The 24,102-nt window shown below is 41.4% G+C and overlaps 2 protein-coding genes across 3 annotated transcripts in view; one reads left to right on the top strand and one right to left on the bottom strand.

Moving 5' to 3' along the window:
- The window catches only part of POLR2B (RNA polymerase II subunit B), a 63,462-nt gene extending 60,796 nt beyond the window's left edge, over positions 1 to 2,666 (top strand). For both annotated transcript variants that reach the window (XM_008993265.5, XM_002745805.7), the window contains 2 exons: positions 1,405 to 1,600; positions 2,089 to 2,666. In XM_008993265.5, coding sequence (XP_008991513.1) covers positions 1,405 to 1,600; positions 2,089 to 2,178 — 286 coding nt within the window. In that variant the 3' untranslated portion in view covers positions 2,179 to 2,666. The remainder of the gene's footprint in view (positions 1 to 1,404; positions 1,601 to 2,088) is intronic.
- IGFBP7 (insulin like growth factor binding protein 7) overlaps positions 2,586 to 24,102 on the bottom strand; it is an 87,423-nt gene continuing 65,906 nt past the window's right edge. The window contains exons 2-5 of the mRNA XM_002745806.7: positions 13,782 to 13,891; positions 4,731 to 4,847; positions 3,928 to 4,054; positions 2,586 to 2,848 (exon numbers count right to left, since the gene is read on the bottom strand). Of these exons, the coding sequence (XP_002745852.1) occupies positions 2,829 to 2,848; positions 3,928 to 4,054; positions 4,731 to 4,847; positions 13,782 to 13,891 (374 nt within the window). The 3' untranslated portion in view covers positions 2,586 to 2,828. The remainder of the gene's footprint in view (positions 2,849 to 3,927; positions 4,055 to 4,730; positions 4,848 to 13,781; positions 13,892 to 24,102) is intronic.

Genomic DNA, 24,102 nt, shown 5'->3' with positions numbered 1-24,102 from the left:
CCTCTGCCCTAAAAGATTAGGACATTAAACCTAACCACAGTACCTCCTTAATATTGGTTTACATTTCCCTGATTATCACGTAAGTTTTTTTTAAAGGTTTGTGGTTTTAATCAGTATACAAATAAGATCCATGCTTTGTGATTGATTGATACATCTCTTAAGCCTTTTTTTGAATTCGTTGGTTGCCCTCCAACCTTTTTTCCCCTTGTAATTTATTTATTGAAGACACTGGACTGTATCTGGGTCTTCAGACTGAATTGTGCTGATTGTATCCCAAGTGCTCTGCATTGCTGTTTTTATTTTTTTTTGTAAATAGTTAGATCTTGAAGCTTGAGATTTAGGGTTTGAGTTTTTTAGCAGTAATACTTCCTAGGTGGTATTCTATATTTCCAGTATCTCCTTGCCTTTCTTTTTATGATTTTAGCAGCTATTAATGATCACTTCTTTGAAGACCTTAATTAAATAGGGATTACAAACTGATGCGATTCTATTTTTTCTCATTCCTTTTTCAGTTTTTAGTCAGGCTACTTCTAAAACTTTGTTTCCTCAACTGTTTGGTTACCTAATGACATAGTTCCTATAGTAAGGGCAGGAATAAATGCTTGATTCTCTTTATTTACCGGTTTTCAAAACAATGAGTTCATTGTCTAATGATCCAAATCATTGGTCCACAGTTAACCCATGATTTGTTTTGGTGGAATATCATTATAAACCCATTGGTATTACTTTATATATTTAGGATATTAAGTATGTTAAGGAAGCCATCACCATCTATTTGCCTGGCAAATAATGCATTTTACTTCTTATGTTGGGGAAACCTATTATTTACCTGTTCTTTCTGTTACTTCCGCCAACATGTATTTATGATTTCAAGGCTGATTGCCTGGGAAACTCGTTCCACTGACAAACTGCTTTATTTAGATTGTCTTTTTTATTATTCATTTTTTGGTATAGAGTTGAATTCTAGAAAGTTAAATGATAGCATGATGAACCTCCACTCTGTGCTTTATGCTTCATTGTATCTGGTGAGGAAAATTAAATGCTATACTTAAGAATCTACTGTGCTACTGCATTTGGGGAACCTTCTTTATGTTTTTTAAAAAAAAGAGATGGGGTCTCACCCTGTTGCCCAGGCTGATCTTGAACTCCTGGGCTCAAGAGATCCACCCAGCTCCGCTTTCCAAAGTGCTGGGATTACAGGCGTGAGCCACTTCGCTTAGCCCATTTGACTTTCTAATGCACATCAAATAGTTGGTAGATTTCTCCTCTACCAGGGTATAGGGTATAAAAATTAGACCCTAGTTCTCCTTCTTTGCAAATATTATTCTTCACCTTTGCCATTATTCAAGGCAGTGTTTGTAATAAAAAATAAGTATAAAGTAATAATTTTTTTCCTCTTAACAGTGATGGTGGTCTGCGTTTTGGAGAAATGGAACGAGATTGCCAGATTGCCCATGGAGCAGCCCAGTTTTTAAGGGAAAGATTGTTTGAGGCATCAGATCCATATCAGGTTCATGTTTGCAACCTTTGTGGAATAATGGCGATTGCCAACACCAGGACCCATACATATGAATGCAGGGGCTGCCGCAATAAAACCCAGGTGGGTATAGACTTCACTGGCAGTTGATATTTGTTTAGAGGAAACTCTGTTGGTCTGATTATCCAGGCAGATTTAGTGTGGTAGAACAGATCAGCATTTTCACAATTTTGATAGCATGCCTCTGTAAGATTTCTAGTTCTAAATAAGAAAAAAATAATTTGATGTTTCTAAAAACCAGTTTAGGTTTTAGTGTGGTAATTTCTTTAAGCTGTTCATCTTTTGGAAATAAAACTTTGTACAAGGGATTTTAAACAATGAGTTTTTAAAAACCTTTTAGTTGAGGTGGGTGAATATAAATTATGTCTGGCAGGAAGGGTAAAATACCAAGCGTACTAGGAGAAAGAACCATCGTAAGCCGAGGTAGCAGAATGCGTGTTCTCAGCTCCACTCATTTATTATCTGCAGTACCAGACCTTTGCTTTCTCGGGTAGAGAAGTGGGGTGACTTCAACATAGTTCTGCTAATTGCTATTTGTTTTTTCTTTTCAGATTTCTTTGGTGCGAATGCCTTATGCATGCAAACTATTGTTTCAGGAACTTATGTCTATGAGTATTGCACCACGAATGATGAGTGTTTAGCTATTTTACAAGACACGACAAGATACTTAAAAATATCTTGGTGTTAGGGCCGGGCGCGGTGGCTCAAGCCTGTAATCCCAGCACTTTGGGAGGCCGAGGCGGGTGGATCACAAGGTCAAGAGATCGAGACTATCCTGGTCAACATGGTGAAACCCCGTCTATACTAAAAAATATACAAAAAATTAGCTGGGCATGGTGGTGCATGCCTGTAATCCCAGCTACTCAGGAGGCTGAGGCAGGAGAATTGCCCGAACCCAGGAGGCGGAGGTTGCTGTGAGCCGAGATCGCGCCATTGCACTCCAGGCTGGGTAACAAGCGCGAAACTCCGTCTCAAAAAAAAAAAAAAAAAAAAAAATCTTGGTGTCTTGTTTCTATTGTGTGGCTTTTAAAAAATGACAAATATGTACTGTGTTGTGATAAAAAGTTTTATTTGTTTAATGATACGCATGCTTTTCTTTTGTAAATATATAATAAATTTTTGTAGATAAGTCTTGATGTGTGATCTTTATTTTGTATCTCTCTATGTAAAACCAGTGAATATATAACTAAAGTGTTAGTGGATTGGCGTAAAAGAAACTTATTAGGCAAGAACAGGTGTTGTAATTACCCATGACTACTTTTAACCATGCAGACTAATGTATTCTGGAGGTTTATAGCTCGGCACCTTCACCTGTTTAAAAAAAGAAAAAGATAAAAATTAGTTACATCTAGGGATGTGGCTGACTTTCGAAATGTCAGGTAGTTAAGTGTTTCCAAATAAATGAAGACGTTAAAATGTGGGGAAAAGAAGATATGAGTATAAACGACATGCCGGAGTGCTCTGTGGAACTTGAGTTACATGACTTGAGCTATGAAAGGCAATTTTGCTTTACTGGGTGATGCATCAAAGGTACATCTTACTACAGAACTGGAAGAGCACATTTCACAAACGACCGAGTTGAGATTCAGAGAGGTTAAAGACTTTCCTTTGTAGTCCAGATCTCCTTCAAAATGTAAAGTGGAGGAATAATTAGTAGCAGAGCTAGACTCAAACGCATGGCTTGACCCTTAGCTACTGCTCTGTTTCATCGCCTGGCATTATACATTATGGCTGAAGAGAATCTGACCAAATACTTCTTTACTTAATATTTCTTTTCATATCACAGCAGAGTGATCTGCACAGTGGAATGGTTTGACACATGCTGACAGTTTTGTTCTGTCTAAGGGAAAGCCAATTCAGACATCAGTTTCATAGAACTATATAAATGTAAAGTAGCATTGCTATGACACTTAGGATGGTTTCTTCAGAGGAAGCTTTTTGGAAGTGAAGGAAGGGGAGGAGGAACAGAATTGGGTATTTGCCAATATACTCTCCTTTCTTTTAAAAGCTAAAAGTGAAGGACAAGAATTGCCCACAATCATTTTCTTGTAAATGGGAATTTAATATAATAGTCACAACACAAAGGGAAAATGCCAAGTAGATAGGTAGAAAGTTATGGGAAACATAAGCCATTCCTAGGCAAGTTTGAGTTTTGACTCTTACATGTTAGATAAGGTAAAAGCATCTAAGTCATAATAATGACATTCAGTCACCCATCCGGATAATCTTTTGGAGTCTCATGCTCTGCATTTTAATAGCATACTTAACGCCCTTATGGGTTCCTAACTAGAGAATCTCATTAATAACTATGATACTTTCATACTTGGTTCTGTTCCTTGTTAAGCAAATGTACTAGTCATTTTTAAATGGCTGTGAGATTTATTGCATACCTTTTTTCACTGGTATTTCATGTAAGGCATCAACAACTGTAATTTTTGCTGATGCTGAAGCCTGTCCTTGGGAATTGGATGCATGGCACTCATATTCTCCAGCATCTTCCTTACTTAGAGGAGATACCTGTGAAAGAAAAAGGATCTAGTATTCCTCTGTGGTTGTCTTCTCTTTTTTCAGTGGTTCCATTTAGGTCATTATTTTATACATTTCATAAGATGACCAGGGGATTCATAGCAAAGGTACTGCCAGAAGTAGTCCAAGTCCTGTGCTAGGAGACTTTGGTAGCTACCATGTTTGATATGCTGAAAGGATTCATCTGAGGAAATGTCAGGGACAACTTCTGACTGCATAGGTTAAAAACTGGATAGGTGCACGATGTCGGTTTGAAGGCACCCTTGATAGGGTATACGATCAAAGTATTCTCCACGAATATCAAGGGTCAAGTAAGAAGGTATTAATTGATAATGAGTTAAACAATGCTTGGGCCACGTAGCTGTGTGTGAGGATTTTGCTTTGAGCTCTTAGGAAAAAATAATTAGCTCTCGTTAATTCATTGGTTGTTTTCAAAACATGCAATAAAGCACTTTTCCTTTAGTTTCTCTGAAGAGGAGCAGTGCTCTGTGGGTGATTTTAGCTATGAAAGGCAATTTTGCCATATTGGTTGTTGCATTCTAGGGCTATTCCAAAGAGGTGGAAGAGCAAGCACCTTCAGGCTGGCAGTACATCAGGCACCTCTGCCAGATATGCTTGTGTCTAATCCTAAATGAAACTCTTCCCAGCTCTTGGTACTGGTACTCACCAGCACCCAGCCAGTTACTTCATGCTTTTCTGGGCCACCCCGGGTCTGAATGGCCAGGTTGTCCCGGTCACCAGGCAGGAGTTCTGTCCTTTGAACTCCATAGTGACCCCTTTTTACCTGCAAAAATAAAAGGAGAGAGTAACACTCAGTTTTGTGCACCAAATCATCTACTTGGAAGTGGTCACATCCCTACGATGGCATATGGTGTATGTCAGACTTTCTAATAGATAAAACCCAGCAATTTACTCAACTATTTCCTTTTCCTGAATACTTGTAAAATAAAGATCCTCTTTTTTTCTTCCTGCCAGTTTCCTGCTAATCTTACATGTTTTAAACTAATGTATTTTTTCTGCATGTCTGGGGAATATACATGGTCATAATTTCCTGCTACTGGCCACCACCGTCATCACTCACTCATACTCTTGGAAATTCTGCTTCTCAGTGCCAGGCTTTTTGCCTGTCATGCCATTTTCAACTGATGAACTAGGCATGTTTCATGTTTCAAACCTAGTTCACCCAGTACTAGGTTTGATGCTTGGGACCTTAGGGCTCTTCCTGCAATAGCAGGAAATGGAAAATAGTAGGCTGAGACCAAAGCCAATACCATTACTTTGTTCTTAGGGCTAAGAATTAATCAAATGCTTTACTGAAGACCTAAGATCAAAAACACCTATCAAAGGAGTTTGAGAAAACCCCGTCTCTACTAAACTCACAAAAATTATCCAGGTGTGTTGGTGGTGCTTGTAGTCCCAGCTACTCAGGAGGCTGAGGTGGGAGAATTGCTTGAACCTGGGAGGTGGAGGTTACAGTGAGCTGAGATTGTGCCACCGCACTCCAACCTGGGCAACAGACTGAGACTCCCTCTCAAAAAAGGAAAAAAAAAGAAAAACACCTGTCAAATACATGTGCTGTTTTTTTGTTTTTTTTTTTTAAATAACAAAACTTGCTGTTTCTGTGTATGTCATGTTAAGATTCAGAAGAAATGCATTTTTTTTTGGTTCAAGGCCAATAAGGAATACCATCCTTTCTGCCTTCATTTTAAAAGGCAAAATGTTTATTATATAAACTCTGGAAAATACACAAAAGAATGAAATTTGGACGGGCGCGGTGGCTCACGCTCGTAATCCCAGCACTTTGGGAGGCTGAGGCGGGTGGATCACGAGTTCAAGAGATAGAGACCATCCTGGTCAACATGGTGAAACCCCGTCTCTACTAAAGATACAAAAAATTAGCTGGGCATGGTGGCGCGTGCCTGTAATCCCAGCTACTCAGAAGGCTGAGGCAGGAGAATTGCCTGAACCCAGGAGGTGGAGGTTGCGGTAAGCCGAGATTGCGCCTTTGCACTCCAGCCTGGGTAACAAGAGCAAAACTCCGTCTCAAAAAAAAAAAAAAAAAAAAAAAAGAATGAAATTCATTTGTAACTCCTCCATATATATATATTTAACAGCTGAGTTACAGAGTACAAGTATTTTAAGCCTTGTGATAATGGTGAGTTAAAAAAAAATCAAAGGATAAACAAATCGTTTGTTCATTCCAACCCAGACCTCCTCTAAGAGCCAATTTGACATTTGATACTACCTTTGTAATTAGAAAGGATTTACAATCTCAAATAGCTTTTCATTCTCTTCTATAATAAAGCAAATCTTAATAAAGACCAGATAATAGTGTGTATACACACTATGTATATATATGGCAAAGTTCATATATTTATGAACTTATTCTCAGTGTTGCTTTTCCCATGTGGAACCCACTCCCACCACGTGTTCTTTGTGACTATGCTGTTGTCTCAGCTTCAGACCTACACTGTATCTTCTCAGCTTTATGATGCCAGGACTGCGACTCAGCAAACCATGTGTGATCTAGGCCAATGCCTGCTCTAGAAAAAATATCTTGCATGACTGATTTGGAAAGCTTGGCTTTTTGCATTTTTCTTCTGGGATTTTCCATCGCCACTATTAGTGAGAGAAAACCAGGTACCTTAATGTCTTTCTCACAAATGCTATGAAGACAAACATATACTCAATGGGTACCTTTTCCCTTAGTTTCCCAAGTAGCTGGCAGAAATGGTCTATGCCAAAAACAGCTATTGAAATAGTTACTTAAAAATGGGTTTTAAGAATATTTTGGTAGAAGTATTAATTTGATTCAATGTCTAAAGTAGTAAGTATGTCTCTGACATTTATTTACTGAATTTCAGAATCGTATCAGGGTTTTGTGTGTGACCAAAGAAAGAAAATAAGAAACACTGAAGTACTGAATCTTAGAGACTGAGCTACTGGTCCGCAAATCTTGTCGCTCTTAGTAAAGAGCATTTTATGCCAGTTAACTTGATCCACTATGCACAGGGAAATTTTTGTTAAATATAATATTTAACAGAAATCACTACACGCACGCACACACACATACACGCACACATATATAGTGGTTTAAGAAAAATTTTCCTTGTGCAAATTGGATATACAGTGATTTAACAGAAATGTAGCCCTTTTCACAGGTGTTGGAATGATATATTTTAATGTTATGTAATTATAAAAGGTTATACATCATGTAGAAAACGTAGAAAAAAGTGCTAAGAATTTTCATATGACAAATTTTTATATGACAAACTCTCCCTTATTTGTGTAAGGGGATTCTAAGTGTTGATAAATATGTGTTTTCTTTTCCTTTTTTTTTGAGACAGAGTTGCAATTTGTCGCCCAGGCTAGAGCGCAGTGGTGCAGTCTTGGCTCAGTGCATCCTCCACCTCCTGGATTCCAGTGATTCTGCCTCAGTCTCCTGAGTAGCTGAGATTATAGACATGTGCCACCACGCCTAGCTAATTTTTGTATTTTTAGTAGAGACAGAGTTTCACCATGTTGGCCAGGCTGGTCTAGAACTCCTGACCTCAGAACTCCTGACCTCAAGTGATCCTCCCGCCTCGGCCTCCCAAAGTGCTGGGAGTACAGGTGTGAGCCACCATGCTGGCTGATAAATATGTGTTTTCTAGTTAAAATTGGAACTAAAACTAAAAAGAGAGGTTAATATCATGTGCTAGTAAAGATGCAGAGAAATGGCATCTCTCCTTACTGCAATCTATTTAGAAAGGAATCTGACAATGTCTATGAAAACAAATATTTTGACCTAGTCACGTAACTGTTGGGGAATCTATCCTATAACAATAAAGGTACTACTATGTATGATGTATGTACTTTGATGTTTAAGGTAGGATTAAGTTGACAAAAATGTGGAAACAACAGAATCAATACAGAACTGATTTAGTAAATACTTGGAATATTACATATTTTCCCTGTAAGCTGTTGAGAAGCAGACTTGGACAGATGTCCATGAAGTATTTGTTGAGAAAAGCGAGTTTATTGGCACACTATATTCTCATTTTACCTTAGGGACATGTTTGAATATGGTTAGATATGAAAAGGAGTGTGGAGAAATACAAACCAAGGCAGTTGACGTGGGTTACTTAAGGCAGGAGGAGGAGGTGGGGGAAGATTCTCAACTCTTTCTTTCTACATCTTTGGATAATTTCTCCTTATCACCATTACCTTCAAGGTCACTATTTTTAATTAAAAAATATTCTTAGAGGTCAGGAAAGTCCTATCGGAAGAAATATTCAGGCAAGAAAAAAATTAAACAGAGAGCCTCTCAGTCTCAGAGACAGGTTCTGGGAAGGTGTTTTGCTTTCCCTGTAAGCATCATTTAAAAGGGCTAAGTCAAATATGGCTATTTTAGTTCATGTTCCCGTTTCAAAATATTGCCCTTTAAACTTCTTAGGCTAGGCGTTAGCTGAAAGATATGGCACTTGTTAAAGCTAGCAGGATAACTACCAGTGAGGAAAGTCAAGGCCACTCACCAGGCTGTGCCAACCATAAGAATAGCCACTGCAGCCTCAAGTGTCACGGAGAGAAGGCGTGTGCCATTAATCCTGCTGTTGCAAAGAATCCTTGAGCAAGAAAAACATGCCGTCTTTCTTTAGCCTCAGTTTCTCTTGTTTAACAAGTGAGGATCCTAATATCCTATCCAAAAAGGTGTTCTACTCTTAAGCCAGGCGTGGTGGCTCATGCCCGTAATCCTAGCACTTTGGGAAGACGAGGTGGGTGGATCACCTGAGGTCAGAAGTTCAAGACCAGCTTGACCATCATGGTGAAACCCCATCTTTAAAAAAAAGAAAAAAATTTTAAAAAATAGGTGTTCTACTCTTAAATTGGATTTGAAATGTGTGTGACAGTAAATATGTAATTTTTTTTTTTTTTTTGAGACAAAGTTTTGCTCTTGTTACCCAGACTGGAATACAGTGGCGTGATCTTGGCTCGCTACAATCTCCGCCTACCAGGTTCAAGCGATTCTTCAGCCTCAGCCTCCCAGGTAGCTGGAAATACAGGCATGCACCACCACACCTGGCTAATTTTGTATTTTTAATAGAGACAAAGGTTCTCCACGTTGGTCAGGCTGGTCTTGAACTCCTGACCTCAGGTGATCTGCCCACGTTGGCCTCCCAAAGTGCAGGGATTACAGGCATTAGCCACCTCACCCAGCCTATGTCTGTATTCTTAAGAGTCTGGTTACAAGGACAGTAATGAGTAAACAAATACCCTGTTTAATTATTTAGGTCAGTGACTTCCCAAGTTTTCTTAGTTTTGACACGGCTCTAACTAAGAAATACATTTTACATTGTAATCTGGAATATATGAAAGTTATATGAAATGACACCTTCATAAGTGGTAAGTGTGATGCCTTAACATAGGTCCTGTTCTATTTTTTATTTTGAGATGGAGTTTTGCTCTTATAGCCCAGGCTGGAGTTCAATGGTATAATCTCGGCTCATCACAACCTCCGTGTACTCCCAGGTTGAAGTGATTCTCCTGTCTCAGCCTCCGAGTAGCTGGGATTACAGGCATGCACCACCATGCCTGGCTCATTTTGTATTTTTAGTAGAGATGGGGTTTCTCCATGTTGGTTAGGCTGCTCTCGAACTCCTGACCTCAGGTGATTCACCTGCCTCGGCCTCCCAAAGTGCTGGGATTACAGGCGTGAGCCACCGCGCCCGGCTTATTTTTTAATTTTTATTTTTTATAAGAACATGCTAACTGTGATCTCTGCATTAGCTCCAGGACTTGCTGATGTGTCATTGTCTACAGTGTAAGAAACATCGCCTTGGGTGATGCATGTGGCGAATTACATTATGGAGGCAGAAGAAAACAGGCACAGCGTCTCAGCCTGTTTTCTTTTTCTTTTGCTTGTTCTGGAAAGTCTGCAGAAAAAAATAGTTTCCTACTTCCTCTTCACTTCTCTCCTTCAGCACCCATCTCATTGATTGACATGGTGGGATTTGTTTTGTTTTTACAGACAGGATCTTGCTCTGTCACCCAGCTGGAGTGCAGTGGTGTCATCACAGCTCACTGTAGCCCCACCTCCTGGGCTCAAGCAATCCTCTCACTTCAGCCTCCCGAGCAGCTAGGGACTACAGTGCAAGCCACCACACCAGCCTCGACCACTTCGGTGTTTTTGAACAGCCCTGAGGACAAGCCCTCAGGGAGGCCTACTGGGATTTGCCCTGTACAGACCTAAAAGGGAACAGATTCCCGAGGAAGATGTATTCCTCTGGTATGTGAATACTTTAGCTGGAGTCAGGTAGAGCAAGGACTGAAGAAATTATCTTTGCCAAGATTTGCAAATAAGGTCCCATGCCCAAGGACACTTAGGCGACCCTCACTTCTCAATGTGTAAGTATCCCTAGAAAACTTAGAGAATTGCAATGCAGCTTTTCGTGGATATTCCTCAGAAAGTGATACCTCTACCTCTCCACACCCTGAGCAAATCAGCAATCTCCAAATAAGCAGTGAGGAAGGCCTGTAGTTCTTACAGTAAGGGTGGAGGGGAACCCATTTGCGGACTGCATTTCTGCTCTTAATTGCTCTTGCTCCACCTTCCTTTTAAAAACATAACTGATTGGGGGTGAAATCTTATTGCTCCTTTAAGAGAAGTTTCAGCTGTACAGGATGGTATAGATGGCTTTGCTTCTGCCATCAACCCCACCTCAGGCATTTCCTGGTACCTGTTCCCAGACTTGACACAAACCAGGCAGATTCACGCAGGTGCCACTGTCAGTGGCCGCATCCCTCTGGCCGCACGGGGGAGCCAGAGGTTAGCAGGTGGCCCGACCTGGACTTGAGCTCTTCAGTGGGATTTTCACAATGCAGCAGGGAGAAGGGAAGCCCTTTCTTTCCTCTGGGGTCTTTAAGCTGTGATAATGATGTGAGTGGAGTTGCTATCTCCCACTGCAGAGGAAGCTTTCTGAAGCAGAAGAAAACGAGACCAGTATATTGAGAGCAAAGAGTCAAGAGTTAAGAGTCCTGATGGCATGTGTACCTGGATGCAGGGACCCTTGAGGTTGAACCCCGCCCCCTTTTTGTTTCAGGTAGGCTAGTTTCAAATGGGCTGGTGGAACTTGCAACAGAAAGAGGTCTGACTGCAGGAGCCATAGTCTTCCTGGAGTTCTAGAAATTACTTCTCTGATCACACAAAGAACAAAAAGAGAGTCAAGAGAGACCATCATCTACCTTAGAGCTTGCTGGAGAAGCAAGGCAGCTAAAAAGGGCTGTCTGGTTAAACCTTTGTATTTAGACTAAGTTTCTTTTTTGGTAGCATGAGTTTTATGATTTTTTTTTTTCTTCATAGAATAGTTGTGAGGCTAAGCAACTCAAAATGTATAAAAAGGACAAAAATGGGTGGTGCAGTGGCTCATGCCTGTAATCCCAGCAATCTGGGGCTGAGGCGGGTGGATCACCTGAGGTTGGGAATTTGAGATCAACCTGATCAACATGGAGAAACCCCGACTCTAAAATACAAAATTAGCCGGGTGTGGTGGTGCATGCCTGTAATCCCAGCTACTTAGGAGGTGGAGGTAGGAAAATCACTTGAAACTGAGAGGCGGAGGTTGCAGTGAGCCAAGATCACATCATTGCACTCCAGCCTGGGTGACAAGAGCAAAACTCTGTCTCAACAACAACAGTAACAAAAGGATAAAAACCTAAGTGTATGCTATAATTGTGAGGCATTAGTTGATGGCAATGAGTGTTTTCTTTTCCCTTCTCCATACCATCCATGCTGAGAAGATGGTGTGCTTCAAATATGAAGATAATTATACAAGATAATGCCACTAGAAGGGAAAAATTTCCAGGAACTGCAGCTAATGTCTACTGAGTGCTAACTGTGTATCAAGTGATTTTTACTTGCATTACTTTAATCTTTATGATAATTACATGCTACTTTTTTTTTTTTTTTTTTTTTGAGACGGAGTTTCGCTCTTGTTACCCAGGCTGAAGTGCAATGGCGCGATCTCAGCTCACAGCAACCTCTGCCTCCTGGGTTCAGGCAATTCTCCTGCCTCAGCCTCCTGAGTAGCTGGGATTACAGGCACGCGCCACCATGCCCAGATAATTTTTTTGTATTTTTAGTGGAGATGGGGTTTCACCATGTTGACCAGGATGGTCTCGATCTCTCGTTATCCACCCGCCTCGGCCTCCCAAAGTGCTGGGATTACAGGCTTGAGCCACTGCGCCCGGCCACATGCTACTTTTATACTGTAGAGAAGGGAGCTGAGGCTAATAGCAATGGTTCTCAATCCAGGGCAATTCCCCAGCTCCCCACCCTTAGGGGACATTTGGCAATGTCTGAAGATGCTTTTAATTCTCACAACAGTGGGGACGGGGGGTGTGACTGTTATATCATGAATAGAGGCTGGGGATGCTACTAAACATCTTTCAAAGCATAGGCAGCCCTCACAGCAAAGAACTGGCTGAGAAACCCTGGCTTGCAGACAGCCCAGCCAACTTGGATAATGAATTCACGCTCTTTTTTCTTTTTTTTAGGCAGGCTAGAGTGCAGTGAGGCAATCACATCTCACTGCAGCCTCAATCTCCTCCTGGCTCAAGGGATTCTGCCACCCTAGTCTCCTGAGTAGCTGGGACCACAGGCATGCATTACTATGCCTGGCTAATTAAATTAAAATAATTATTTGTAACAAGATCGAAACCCGTCTCGAAAAAAAAAAAAGAATGAAGTCTCACTGTGTTGGTTGGGCTTGTCTTGAACTCCTGGGCTCAAGTGATACTCCTGCCTCGGCCTCCCAAAGTGCTGGGATTATAGGCATGTACTACCGCACCCAGCCTCATACTTTTTTTTTTTCCATTTAGGAAGTCATTTCAAAGCTGATTTATTAAAATAATATCATGCTTTTCCACTTGGGGCCAGCATTTAGCAAAATTCAGAAAGAAGAACATTTTTTTCTTTGATATTCTTCCTCTTGTTCCTTTTTAATGCTCTGTTCTGGAGGGACTTCCTGTCCCTAACTGAGGGTTCTATAGCCTTGGTACTTAGAAGAATAGATCCCATCTCACTCCTTCCAACCTACTTCCAAGTGCCCTTAAAATATACTCATCCTATCTCCCAGCACTTAGGGAATCTGAAAAAATAATCCATGTTCACAGGAGAACGCTACAGAGCCTTCTGGCTTTTCACCTTCTAATGGAGCCTCCCGTCTCTCCTCTCAGTAAAATAATAATAATGTCTCCCAGCAGACAGGATCCAAATTAACAGCCAAGTGTTGAGTCTTAAATGAGGAGACTGATGCCATCACAAACAGCTTGGCAGTGGGTGGGGGAGGGTGGTATTTTGGGACAGAAAGACAGAAACTTATACTTTTAACCACTATGCTATACTGTCTTCACTGAGGGCACACACAGACACACACACACACACACTCATACCCACATATGCACACACATATCACACTACAGGTGCACACACCCCCGAAGGTGGGTTCAGGATTATTGTTCAGCATTATTGTTCTTCCAGTTTCTCAGTTTTTAGGACAGGGACTGGTTTTTGTTCCATGGATCCAGGGGAGGTGCCTGTACTTCACCTTAGCCCTAAGGCTTCACCTTGGAAGAGCTGCAGTGAACGCAGGAGACTAAGGATTTAATGTTTTACCATATTTGTGCAGTGCAAGAGAAGCATGTCCATCTAGGACATCTTCCTGAAGTCTGTGCCACTGACCTTGTTCCAGATAAGGACAGGGGTCGGGATTCCGATGACCTCACAGCTCAAGTACACCTGGGCACCACTGACATTCCAGATGTCCTTGGGGGGTGTCACTATGGAAGGACCTGCAGGAGAGGACACAAAGCCAAAGTCATCTTTTAAACAGCCCTTCACATGAGTCAGCATCCTAGGAAGAAAATAATAATTGTGTTTATGAGGCCGTCCCCTTGGTGGATTATCTGAAGCAAATTTCCAAGACCACACTGGCTTCCTCTGGCCACAACATGATTTAAAGGTCCCCTTTGGGAATGCATAAATCTAAACAAACAAAAACAATTAGGAAGAAAAATTTGTTATTAAAATTTTCTTCTTCCCTAGACCATGCTTAGAGGAGTGCTAATTTACCAGCTGTTTTTTATTATCTAGGACTTTTCTAGTAATAATGCAATTTTAGTTCCAAAATGCCCAATGTTTTTCTTCTTTTGTTTACCAGCATTTCTATTTTGGGTTGGAAAGGCAGCAAATAACTGCTCCTTGGGTAATGAAGAAAAAAAACCTAAGAGAATATCTGAAAATGTGCTAAGCACCCAGACAAGATGGAAATCTCTGCCTCAAGAAGCTTAGGATCTAGTGTTGAAAAGGTGATGAGGCAGGGAAGAAAAGAAACCCCCACACGGAGCGCTGTGTGCCTTAGGGGATTAGAAGGGACGTCTTTGTTTTTAATTATTTTTTTGCGACAGAATCTCATTCTGCTACTCAGTCTGGAGTGCAGTGGCTTGATCATAGCTCACTGCAGCCTCAAACCCCTGGGTTCCAGCAATCTTTCCACCTCAGCCTTCTGAGTAGCTGGGGCTATAGGCATGTACCACCATGTCAGTTAATTTTTAATTTTTTTTTTTAGAGATGGGGTCTTGCTGTGTTGCCCAGGCTGGTTTCAAATTCCTAGCTTCAAATCACTCTCCTGCCTCAGCCTCCCAAAATGCTGGGATTACAGGTGTGAGCCACCATGCCTGTACGCGAGGCACCTTTGAACAGAAGAGGCCCGGGTGTTGAGGAAGGTGGTACAAGGGTCCTTCTTCCAGTGCGGTCAGAATGACTGGTCTATTGGGTGTGATCAGAGTCCCCAAGGAGAGGGCCCTTTTCCAGTGTTCTCAGTGTTCAGGTCTCTGGCAGGAGACATTGGCAAGTCAGGGGCACCCTCAAGCCACTGCCTAAATAGAGTTAGCAGCTATGGGACCACTGAGAGAGGCCAGAGTGATGCTTCTCCATTTCCCCAATTAGGTAACACACCCCCCACCTTCTGTATCATGGTACTCTCTGGAGAAGGTCCCTACTCAGCGTCAACACAAACCATGTGTATACTTTTTGCTATGAAAGTGGTATGACTCTCTGGTCCTGGGTTAGCTAACTATGGCCCATGGACCAAATCTGGCCTGCCATCTGTTTTTGGATGGTCCGTGTGCTAAGAATGGTGTTTGCATTTTAATTTTTTTAATTAAAGAAATTTTTATTTTTTTGAGACAAGGTCTTACTCTTGCTCAGGCTGGAGTGCAGTGGCATGACCTTGCTCACAGCATCCTCTGCCTCCTGGGTTCAAGCCCAAGTGATTCCCATGCCTCAACCTCCCAAGTAGCTGGGACTACAAGTACATGCCACCATGCCCCGCTAATTTTTGTATTTTCATTAGAGACAGGGTTTTGCCATGTTGGTCTCGAACCCCTGAGCTCAAGTGATCTGCTTGCCTCGGCCTCCCAAAATGTTGGGATTACAGGTGTGAGCCACTGCGCCTGGCCTACATTTTTAAATGGAAAAAAAAAAAATTAAAAGACGGATATTTTGTGATGTGTGAAAATTGTAAGGAAATGTCCATAAAATAAAGTTCTGCTGGAACACAGCCACACTTGTTTCCTGCTGTCTCCAGCTGCTAGAGCAGTTGTGGCTGAGGCTGTATGGTCTGAAATATTCACTGTCTCTGGCCTTTTATGAAGAAATTTGCTGATTCCTGCTCTAATCAACTGAGGGAGGCTGATGCCTAAATGAGATAATACGGGAAAGTCTCAGAACTTCAATCCTTTGCACATCTTCTGGAGCTGATGCAGGTAACCCCCCTGGGTGATTTCTGCTTTGGCTCTGAAACACAACACTGGGGAAACCAACAGATACTGAGAGAGTGGATGCTTATCAACTGCGCCTGTCCCCTGGCAGCCTGGCTTCCCAGCATCTACAGTAGAGATGCACACACTTACTTTTTATTTTTTATTTTTATTTTTTTTGAGATGGAGTCTCACTCTGTCGACTGGGCTGGAGGGCAGTGGTGCAATCTTGGCTCACTGCAACCTCTGCCACCTAGGTTCAAGGGATTCTTCTGCCTCAGTCTCCTGAGTAGCTGGGATTACCAGCTCCCACCACTATGCCCAGCTAATGTTTTGTATTTTTAGTTGAGACAGGGTTTCACCATGTTGGCCAGGCTGGTCTCAAACTCCTAGACTCAAGTGATCTACCCACCTCGCCTCCCAAAAGTGCTGGGATTATAGGTGTGAGCCACTGCACCCGGCCAAACACCTACTTTTTATTTACTAGCAATTAGTATGCCATTTCTGCTAAGTCTGAATGCCAGGGCTTAGTCACCAGGGGCCTTTAGAAAGACTTGGGACCATCTGCAGAGCAGGGATATGGGAGCTGGTAGGCCGGGTTCCTCATGCGGGGCAGTGTGAGACTCCAGAACCTAACCTGGCCCTTATTCCATGCTCAGCATGGTTTCTTGAATGAATGAGTTAATGATCCCTTCTGAATTTTAAATCTCTGTTTTCTTGGGTCTTCTATCCTAGTAAAATAGTGAACTGCAGGGTCATCTTGCATCAGAGTCCTGGGAAAGGGACAACCTCCCCTTAGGATTGGAAAGTTTCTGGCATAATCAGCATTCAAACGACATGAGTCTCCCCTTTTGCAACAGACTATTTCCAGCACAGTATTAATTTCTTGAAATAGAAAGGAAATGACCCCAGTATTCAAGATTTTCCCACTCATCTGAAGTATTAGAAGCTGACTTTTTTTAATCCCTTGGGATATTTTTATTTTTTCCCTTTGTAGGAATGTGCAAAACAATCAAAGTTTGGAAAGTTCTAAATACATTTCATGCTTCCTTCCCTCCAAACCATAGGTCTGAAAAGGAAGCATATATCCTGGCCAGGGGGCTTGGCTCCTCTGCTGCAAACATGAAAATGTGGTGAGTGTAGTGGTGCAGCATTTACATTTCTGGCTCTGTCTCAGACATTTCCTAGTCTGGCTGCAGCAATACAGAACCCTGCAAAGGGTTGGGCCTCACCCTATCCCAGCCTTCCTCTAGGGCTCTGGGACCCCAAGGGCTTGGCCACCACAGAGCTGGATCTGGATCTGGATCTGGCTGGGCTTTGAACTGCCTTCGCCCACCTCTCCGAGGGCCCTCACGCTGCTCTGTTCTCCTTCCCACACACAGACTTGGCAGGAGGACTTCAAAGCTCAGGGGATCTCAAAGGATTGCTCTGAGAAGAACACACCAGTGTTCAGAGATTTGGTGGGGCTCGGGAACAAAGTTGCTTCTCACATATCCAACCCACACAAGGAATGCAAGATGATTTTATTGTGAGGGTCGGAGGGCTTTGGTCCTGCCAAAACCTACTTCCTTTAACCTGCGTTCATCTCCCTGGTGCCAGTACAGGTAGCAGGGTCATCAGTCTTGGGCAGGGGGCAGATTCTGGAGTGCCAGTGGGTGAATTCCAGCCAGATTTTCTGCCAGAGATCTTGAAGACATGCTATGGATTTTTCCCATGGGATTTTAAACAGATGTTTTTAGTTTTAATATAGTCCAATTTATCAAATTTTCTTTTTTATGGTTAGTGCTTTTTCTGTCCTGTTTAAGAATTTTTTTTGCCTAGTCCAAGGCTATGAAGATCGCCTGTTTTCTTCTACAAGCTTTATTTAGGTTTTACCTTTCACATTTAAGTTTTTGCTCCATCTTGAATTAATTTTTGTGTGTGCTGTGAGGCAGGTCAAGTTTCATTTTTCCTTCCCTAAAAGGACATCCAACTACTTCAGCACCATTTGTTGAAAAGACCATCTTTTTCCTAATGAATCATAATAATGCCTTTGTGGAAATCTACAAGATCCACTGTATGGGACTATTTCAGGACTCTCTGTTCTTCTCCATTGGTTTATGTGTCTATCTTTACATCAATAATCATGGCATAATTTAGAATTTAATTGTACTAAAATTGAAGCACTAAATAAAAGGCAGATATCATGTATCTGTTTTCCTCAATCCTCTTACTATTCCAAGAAGCAGAAGACTCTAGGACAAGCAACCATTCTTTTCTTTTTAAAGATAGGGTTTTACCATATTGGTCAGGCTGGTCTTGAACTCCTGATCTCAGGTGATCCACCCACCTCAGCCTCTCAAAGTGGTGGGATTACAGGCGTAAGCCATCATGCCCGGCTGGGATAAGCAACCATTGTTTTTTAATTTTTGTTTTTGTAGAGACAGAGTCTTGATGTTGACCAGGCTGGTCTCAAACTCTTGGGCTCACACAATCCTTCTACTTCAGCCTTCCAAAGTGCTGGGATTACAGGTGTGAGCAACATTGACCAGCCATTAATTCTTTAAAAACATCTGAACCCAGGAATACTTTGAATGACAGCCATCGTCAGGGGATTCAATATTAGGACAAATCATACCACAGGTTCTTCCTTCACTCTGCCAACCCCTGGAATGCCTTAGGTAAATGGGTCGAGTCAACATTTGGATCATTTTGAGAATGTAAATGATTCTGTCAATCCTGCCATTAGGCTATGCCTAGAATTCTATGAGACTTCCATACCACAAAAATCTGTTATGATTCGCTGAGTCCTGGTGGGGTGATGGAGTGGAGAAGGGTAGAGGATGGGCTCTTAGGACTAGTTTGCTGCATAACATTTACAAAAACACTTGGGTATTTCAAATATCCTTGAACAAATGCTGGGTTTACTAACACAGGAAAAGTTTAACAAACAATATATAAACTGGAAAGTGCTAACCTACAGAATGGACTTTTGGTTTTGATATGCAGTCTCTTGAAAAGGAAAGTCATATCAAGAAATTATTAGCGTAACATTCAAATGATCAACAGATCTCTTAGAGTAGGTGAAGGCAGGTTGGCCTCCACCTGACTTCCTGTGTTGGAAGAATCTGTAGGGATTCAACATTCTTCCCAGTACTTTGTTCAGAGCTGATACCCAGGAGGATTCCTATTTACTAAGCTCTGACTGGTTCTTTCCCACTTACCTGGTCTGCAAATTTCCCCAGAATATACAAATAGAATGAAAAAACTTTTTTTTTTTTTTTTTTTGAGACTAAGTTTTGCTCTTATTACCCAGGCTTGAGTGCAATGGTGCAATCTTGGCTGGAATTACAGGCACCCACCACCAAACCTGGCTAATTTTTGTATATATATATTTTAAATTCTTTAAATGTCCTTGAATTATAATTTTTGTATTTTTGGTAGAGACAGCATTTTGCTATGTCGGCCAGGCTGGCCTTGAACCCCTGACCCCAGGTGATCTGCCCACCTCAGTCTCCCAAAGTGCTGGGATTACAGGCATGAGCCACCACACTTGGCCGAAAACCTCTTGATAAAAGCAAATTACAGAAGTTTTAGAGAAAGGTATATGAAGATACATGGTGAGAAAGAATAAGCAAGTGACTTAATGATGACTCACAGGGACACCAAGAGGACAAGTCTTGTATAGAAGAGATGCTGAAAATGTTTCTGGTGGATACAACGGCAGCCCCAACAATGCTGCACTCTCCTCCCTGACTCTCAAGAACCATCATCCCACATATTCCATTCATAAGCAATTTCACTGCCAACAATCATCTTGAATTGCAGTTCTGTCCTGCAATTCCATTCCTGACAGTTCTGTTTTACCTCAGGAGAGCACTCTACTCAATGACTCTTTACCAAGTAACTTCTAACTCCTTCCACTCTACCTTTCTTCCAGGAAATCCAAGGCAGATACAGAATTTATTTCTGTTTTTAAGAATAAAGAAATTTTTAGGTCACTTTGAGATAATTTTCTCATACGGAAAGCTAAAAATCAGTCCTCAAGGCCACGTGAAGGGTAATAACAACATTATCATCTAACTCATACTTAGTGTTTGGATTTCATTTGAAAGAATTCTTAAATGTATAGGGACAAACATCAGGATAGATTCAATTATTTGTTTATCCTCGCTTTTGTTCCATTAAGAGCTCCAGGCTGCTCAGATATTTGTCTAGCAAACATCCTGTTAATAGAAAACTGACTGTGCACTGCTTCCCTCTGCCCTGTACCCACCCTGGGCAACTCCCGAAAGCAACCAAACTGTCTGCAGTACTGTCTGATGTAAAGAGACACCCAACCAAGGTGGACTACCCGTATTTTCCTATCCAGATACCTATACCCAAACCAGGTTACCGCATTTTCTTTTTACCTGACACACTCAATTAATTCTTATTCAACTTCTTCAGATCCTTTTTAACCCTCTAAATTCATTTTCTTGCCTCCCCTATTTTTTATAACTCTTGCTCAGTAACCTTAGAGGGTCTCTTATTTTTGATCATTCCTTAGAGGGTCTCTTCTTTTTGATCATTCCTTAGGTAAAGGTAAAGAAGAAAGAAAGGAGGGAGGATGATATGGTTTGACTGTGCCTCCACCCAATCTCGAATTGTAGCTCCCATAATTCCCATGCATCATAGGAGGGACCCAGAGGGAGATAACTGCATCATGGGGACAGGTTTTTCTTGTGCTGTTCTTGTAATGGTAAGTCTCATGAGATCTGATGGTTTTATGAAGGACAGTTCCCCTGCACATGCTCTCTCTAGTCTGCTTCCATGTACGATGTGACTTTGCTCCCCCTTTGCCTTTCACCATGATTGAGAGGCCTCCAAAGCCACATGTAACTGTGAGTCTTGATAACTTTGTTACTTTTTCTTTATAAGTTACCCAGTCTTGGGTATGTATTTATTAGCAGGATGAGAACAGACTATTACAGAGGAGGTGGAGGAGAAAGAGAAGAAAGAAAAGAACTAAAGAAAGATAGTCACATCCTAAAGGAAGTTAATAGCAAAGAAGAAGAAAGTTCTAAGTTTGGAAGAAAACAAAAATTCACTACTATGAAATATATCCTTGGAACAAAATTACACTTGTACTCCATAAATTTATATAAATAAAAATATTAAAAAATTAAAAAGCTAAAATTCAATTTAATGAATCAGATCACCTTAAAAGTACTTAGAAGTCTCCTGCAGAATCTCCCCCTAAGTCTGCATACTCCTCCTTTGCCACTCTTTTCTTTTCCTTTCCTTTTTTTTTTTTTTTTTTTTTTTAAAAGAGAATGGGTCTTTTTCTCTGTCACTCAGGTTGGAGTACAGTGGCATGAACATGGCTCACTGCAGCCTCAATCTCCTGGGTCCAAATGATCCTCCCACCTCAGCCTCCTAAGTAGCTAGGACTGCAGGTGTGCACCACCACACCGAGCTAGTTTTTTTTTTGTAGAGATGGGGTCTCTACAAAAGGGTCTCTTACCATGTTGCCCAGGTTGGTCTTGAACTCCTGAGCTCAGGCACTCCTCCTGTCTTGGCTTCTCAAAGTGCTGGGATTACAGGTGTGAGCCACCATGTGTGGCCTCTCCTTTGCCACTTTCAATTAAGTTCTAGATAAAAGACCCACAGGCTACCATATTATTTTAAGAATATTTGGTTATAATCTAGAAATAGGTATGTTCTGAAAAAGTACTACTGATATAGAAAAGGTAGTTATATAGATGGATGAATTTAAATTTGGAATATTACGACTTGGTTCAGAAGAGTTTAAGAAGGGCAGTCCTCACAAAACACACAAATATGAGGAAAAGACTTTGACATGAAATTCATTTTGAATTTGACCAGCAATTCATTCCAGCTTATTTTATATAAAGTTGCAGTCGTGAGGAGAGAGTTAAAATATGTTATCCTATAAAAAGCACAGCAGGGACAATATTAAAGAAATATGTGAACAATTTCCCAGTCTCTTACAGAGCACAAAGCACTCCCCAGTCATGACCTGAGATGTCCTCATCATGTTACTATTAAAAAAAAAAAAAAAGACAAAGCATTCTTGGGGACAGAACACTTGGCTCTGAATCCTTGTCTACAATTTGTAGCCAGAAGACCTTGAACAAGCCACTTAACCACTTTTACAAGATGAAGAAACTAAGGAGTGTCTAAGAATATTCTCTTTGGTGTTAGAAGTGAACCTGTCATGAATGTGTCCTAGAGTACAGTCATAGGCATCTTTGACATCTAGAAAGGTCTGAAGTTCCACTGCCTGGGTCTGGAGCTCTCATTCTCTGCAGATCAGTTTGGTGCATTTCCTCACCTACCTAAACACAATGTATGTGACTCATAACATGGTTCATTTCCTCAGGGATTAAAAAAATAGAGCTTATAAAGGTATCACTCTTTACCTAGTTAGCCAATTTCTTTCATCTTAAAGAGCTGTGTAGAAGATATTAGGAGCAGTCATGTTTTAAAGCTAAATAGACTTGAATTAAGCTGGGAAATGATCAAAAGTCAAATTTCCCCCAATAATCAATTTCTGTCATCCAATATCATATTGAACTATATATTTTTTTGCTTCATTGCTCTCCTAATTTCCCCATCATCTCTGCCATTTTTATCAATCCACTCTACTGTGTCACTTCTACCTAAACTCACTCTCTGCTCCCAGCAGCCCTGCTCACCCACTATTACATGTTCATTACCCCTTGCAGCACCTTTGCTTATGCTGATGCCCTTGGCTACTTGAAATATCTTCCCTCCTCTTATTTCTTATCTAGACCCTATACTTTAGGCTGAAGTTTCATTTCTCTGACATTTTTTGAAGCCTGACAGCTTGAGGATCCCCCCTTATTTCTTCTCTAAAATCCTGTTGGGTTCAGTAAGTCCCACAGAGCGTAGTGCATCATTGTTCTCTAATGCTTTCCTCAGCTGGGCTGATTGAGGGTGCCAGCATCCTGTTGGAATTAGAACTGAACCAGGAACCACAGAATCAAATGTTCTTCATGTTCCTTGGAAGGAGACATAGCTCAGGCTGTATGAAGTGGGTATAGGGCAGCAGTAACTTCAGAACAACATAACATGATCAGCCAAACAAAAGTGCAAAGATAGCCACTGTCTTGAAATGCACCAGTGTACACATGGCCAAAAGCATACACCTCACCAAAGTGGTGTTATAGCCCTCTTATTTATCAGCTGGCAGATTATTCATCATGATTTTCTTTAATCTTCCACTTGACTTTCTCTTGCCATAAGCAATGTTTCTTGGCTACTAGCCACTCACCAACCAATTAGTTTATGACCAGGAGATGCAAATTAATTTGAACATATATCACTTGAAGCAAATCCCACTGAGATGGATAGGTCTGCTGGAAGAAAAGGATTATCAATCATCCTTACACCGAAAACAAAGGGTTTCTGCATCATGCTGGGTTATACTATTCACTTTATGGTTCTCACTGAGCATTTATTTTACTTATTTATTTTTTTGAGATGGAATTTCACTCTTTCACCAAGGCTGGAGTGCAGTGGCGTGATCCTGGCTCACTGCATCTTCCATCCTGTGGGTTCAAGTGATTCTCCTGCCTCAGTTTCCTGAGTACCTGGGCTTATAGGTACCCACCACCATGCCCTGCTGATTTTTGTAATTTTAGTAGAGGTGGGGTTTTGCCATGTTGGTCAGGCTGGTCTCAAACTCCTGACCTCAGGTGATCCACATGCCTAAGCCTCCTAAAGTGCTAGGATTAAAGGCGTGAGCTACCATACCCAGGACTTTTAAAGTTTTTATAGAATCTTGCTCTGTCACTCAGGCAGAATTGCAATGGTGCTATGATCATAGCTCACTGCAGACTCCAAATTCTAGTCTCACAGATCCTTCTGCCTCAGCCTCCCAAAGAGCTAGGACCACAGGCAAGCAAAACCATGCCTGGCTAATTTTTTTTTTTTTTTTTGTAGAGACTGGGTCTTGCTTTGCTGCCCAGATCGGTCTCAAACCCTTGGCTCAAGTGATCCTCCCTCCTCAGCCTCTCAAAGTGCTAGAATTACAGGTGTGAGCCACTGTGCTTAGCCTCTTACTGAGTACATAGTAACATGGCTAAGACTTTTGAGTATGGGGACTTCTCTGAGTTACGGTAGATTTGCAAACAATACTCATCTTGACTGTGGATGCCGAGTTTGAAAATAGTTCATATGGAGTGTGACACCAAATAAGGGAAAAATCAGGGTTTAAGAAGGATCTCAGATACCAC

The sequence above is a fragment of the Callithrix jacchus genome, chromosome 3 (genome assembly GCF_049354715.1).
Source record: "Callithrix jacchus isolate 240 chromosome 3, calJac240_pri, whole genome shotgun sequence".
Classification (NCBI taxonomy): domain Eukaryota; kingdom Metazoa; phylum Chordata; class Mammalia; order Primates; family Cebidae; genus Callithrix; species Callithrix jacchus.
This window is presented reverse-complemented; position numbering and strand designations above follow the sequence as displayed.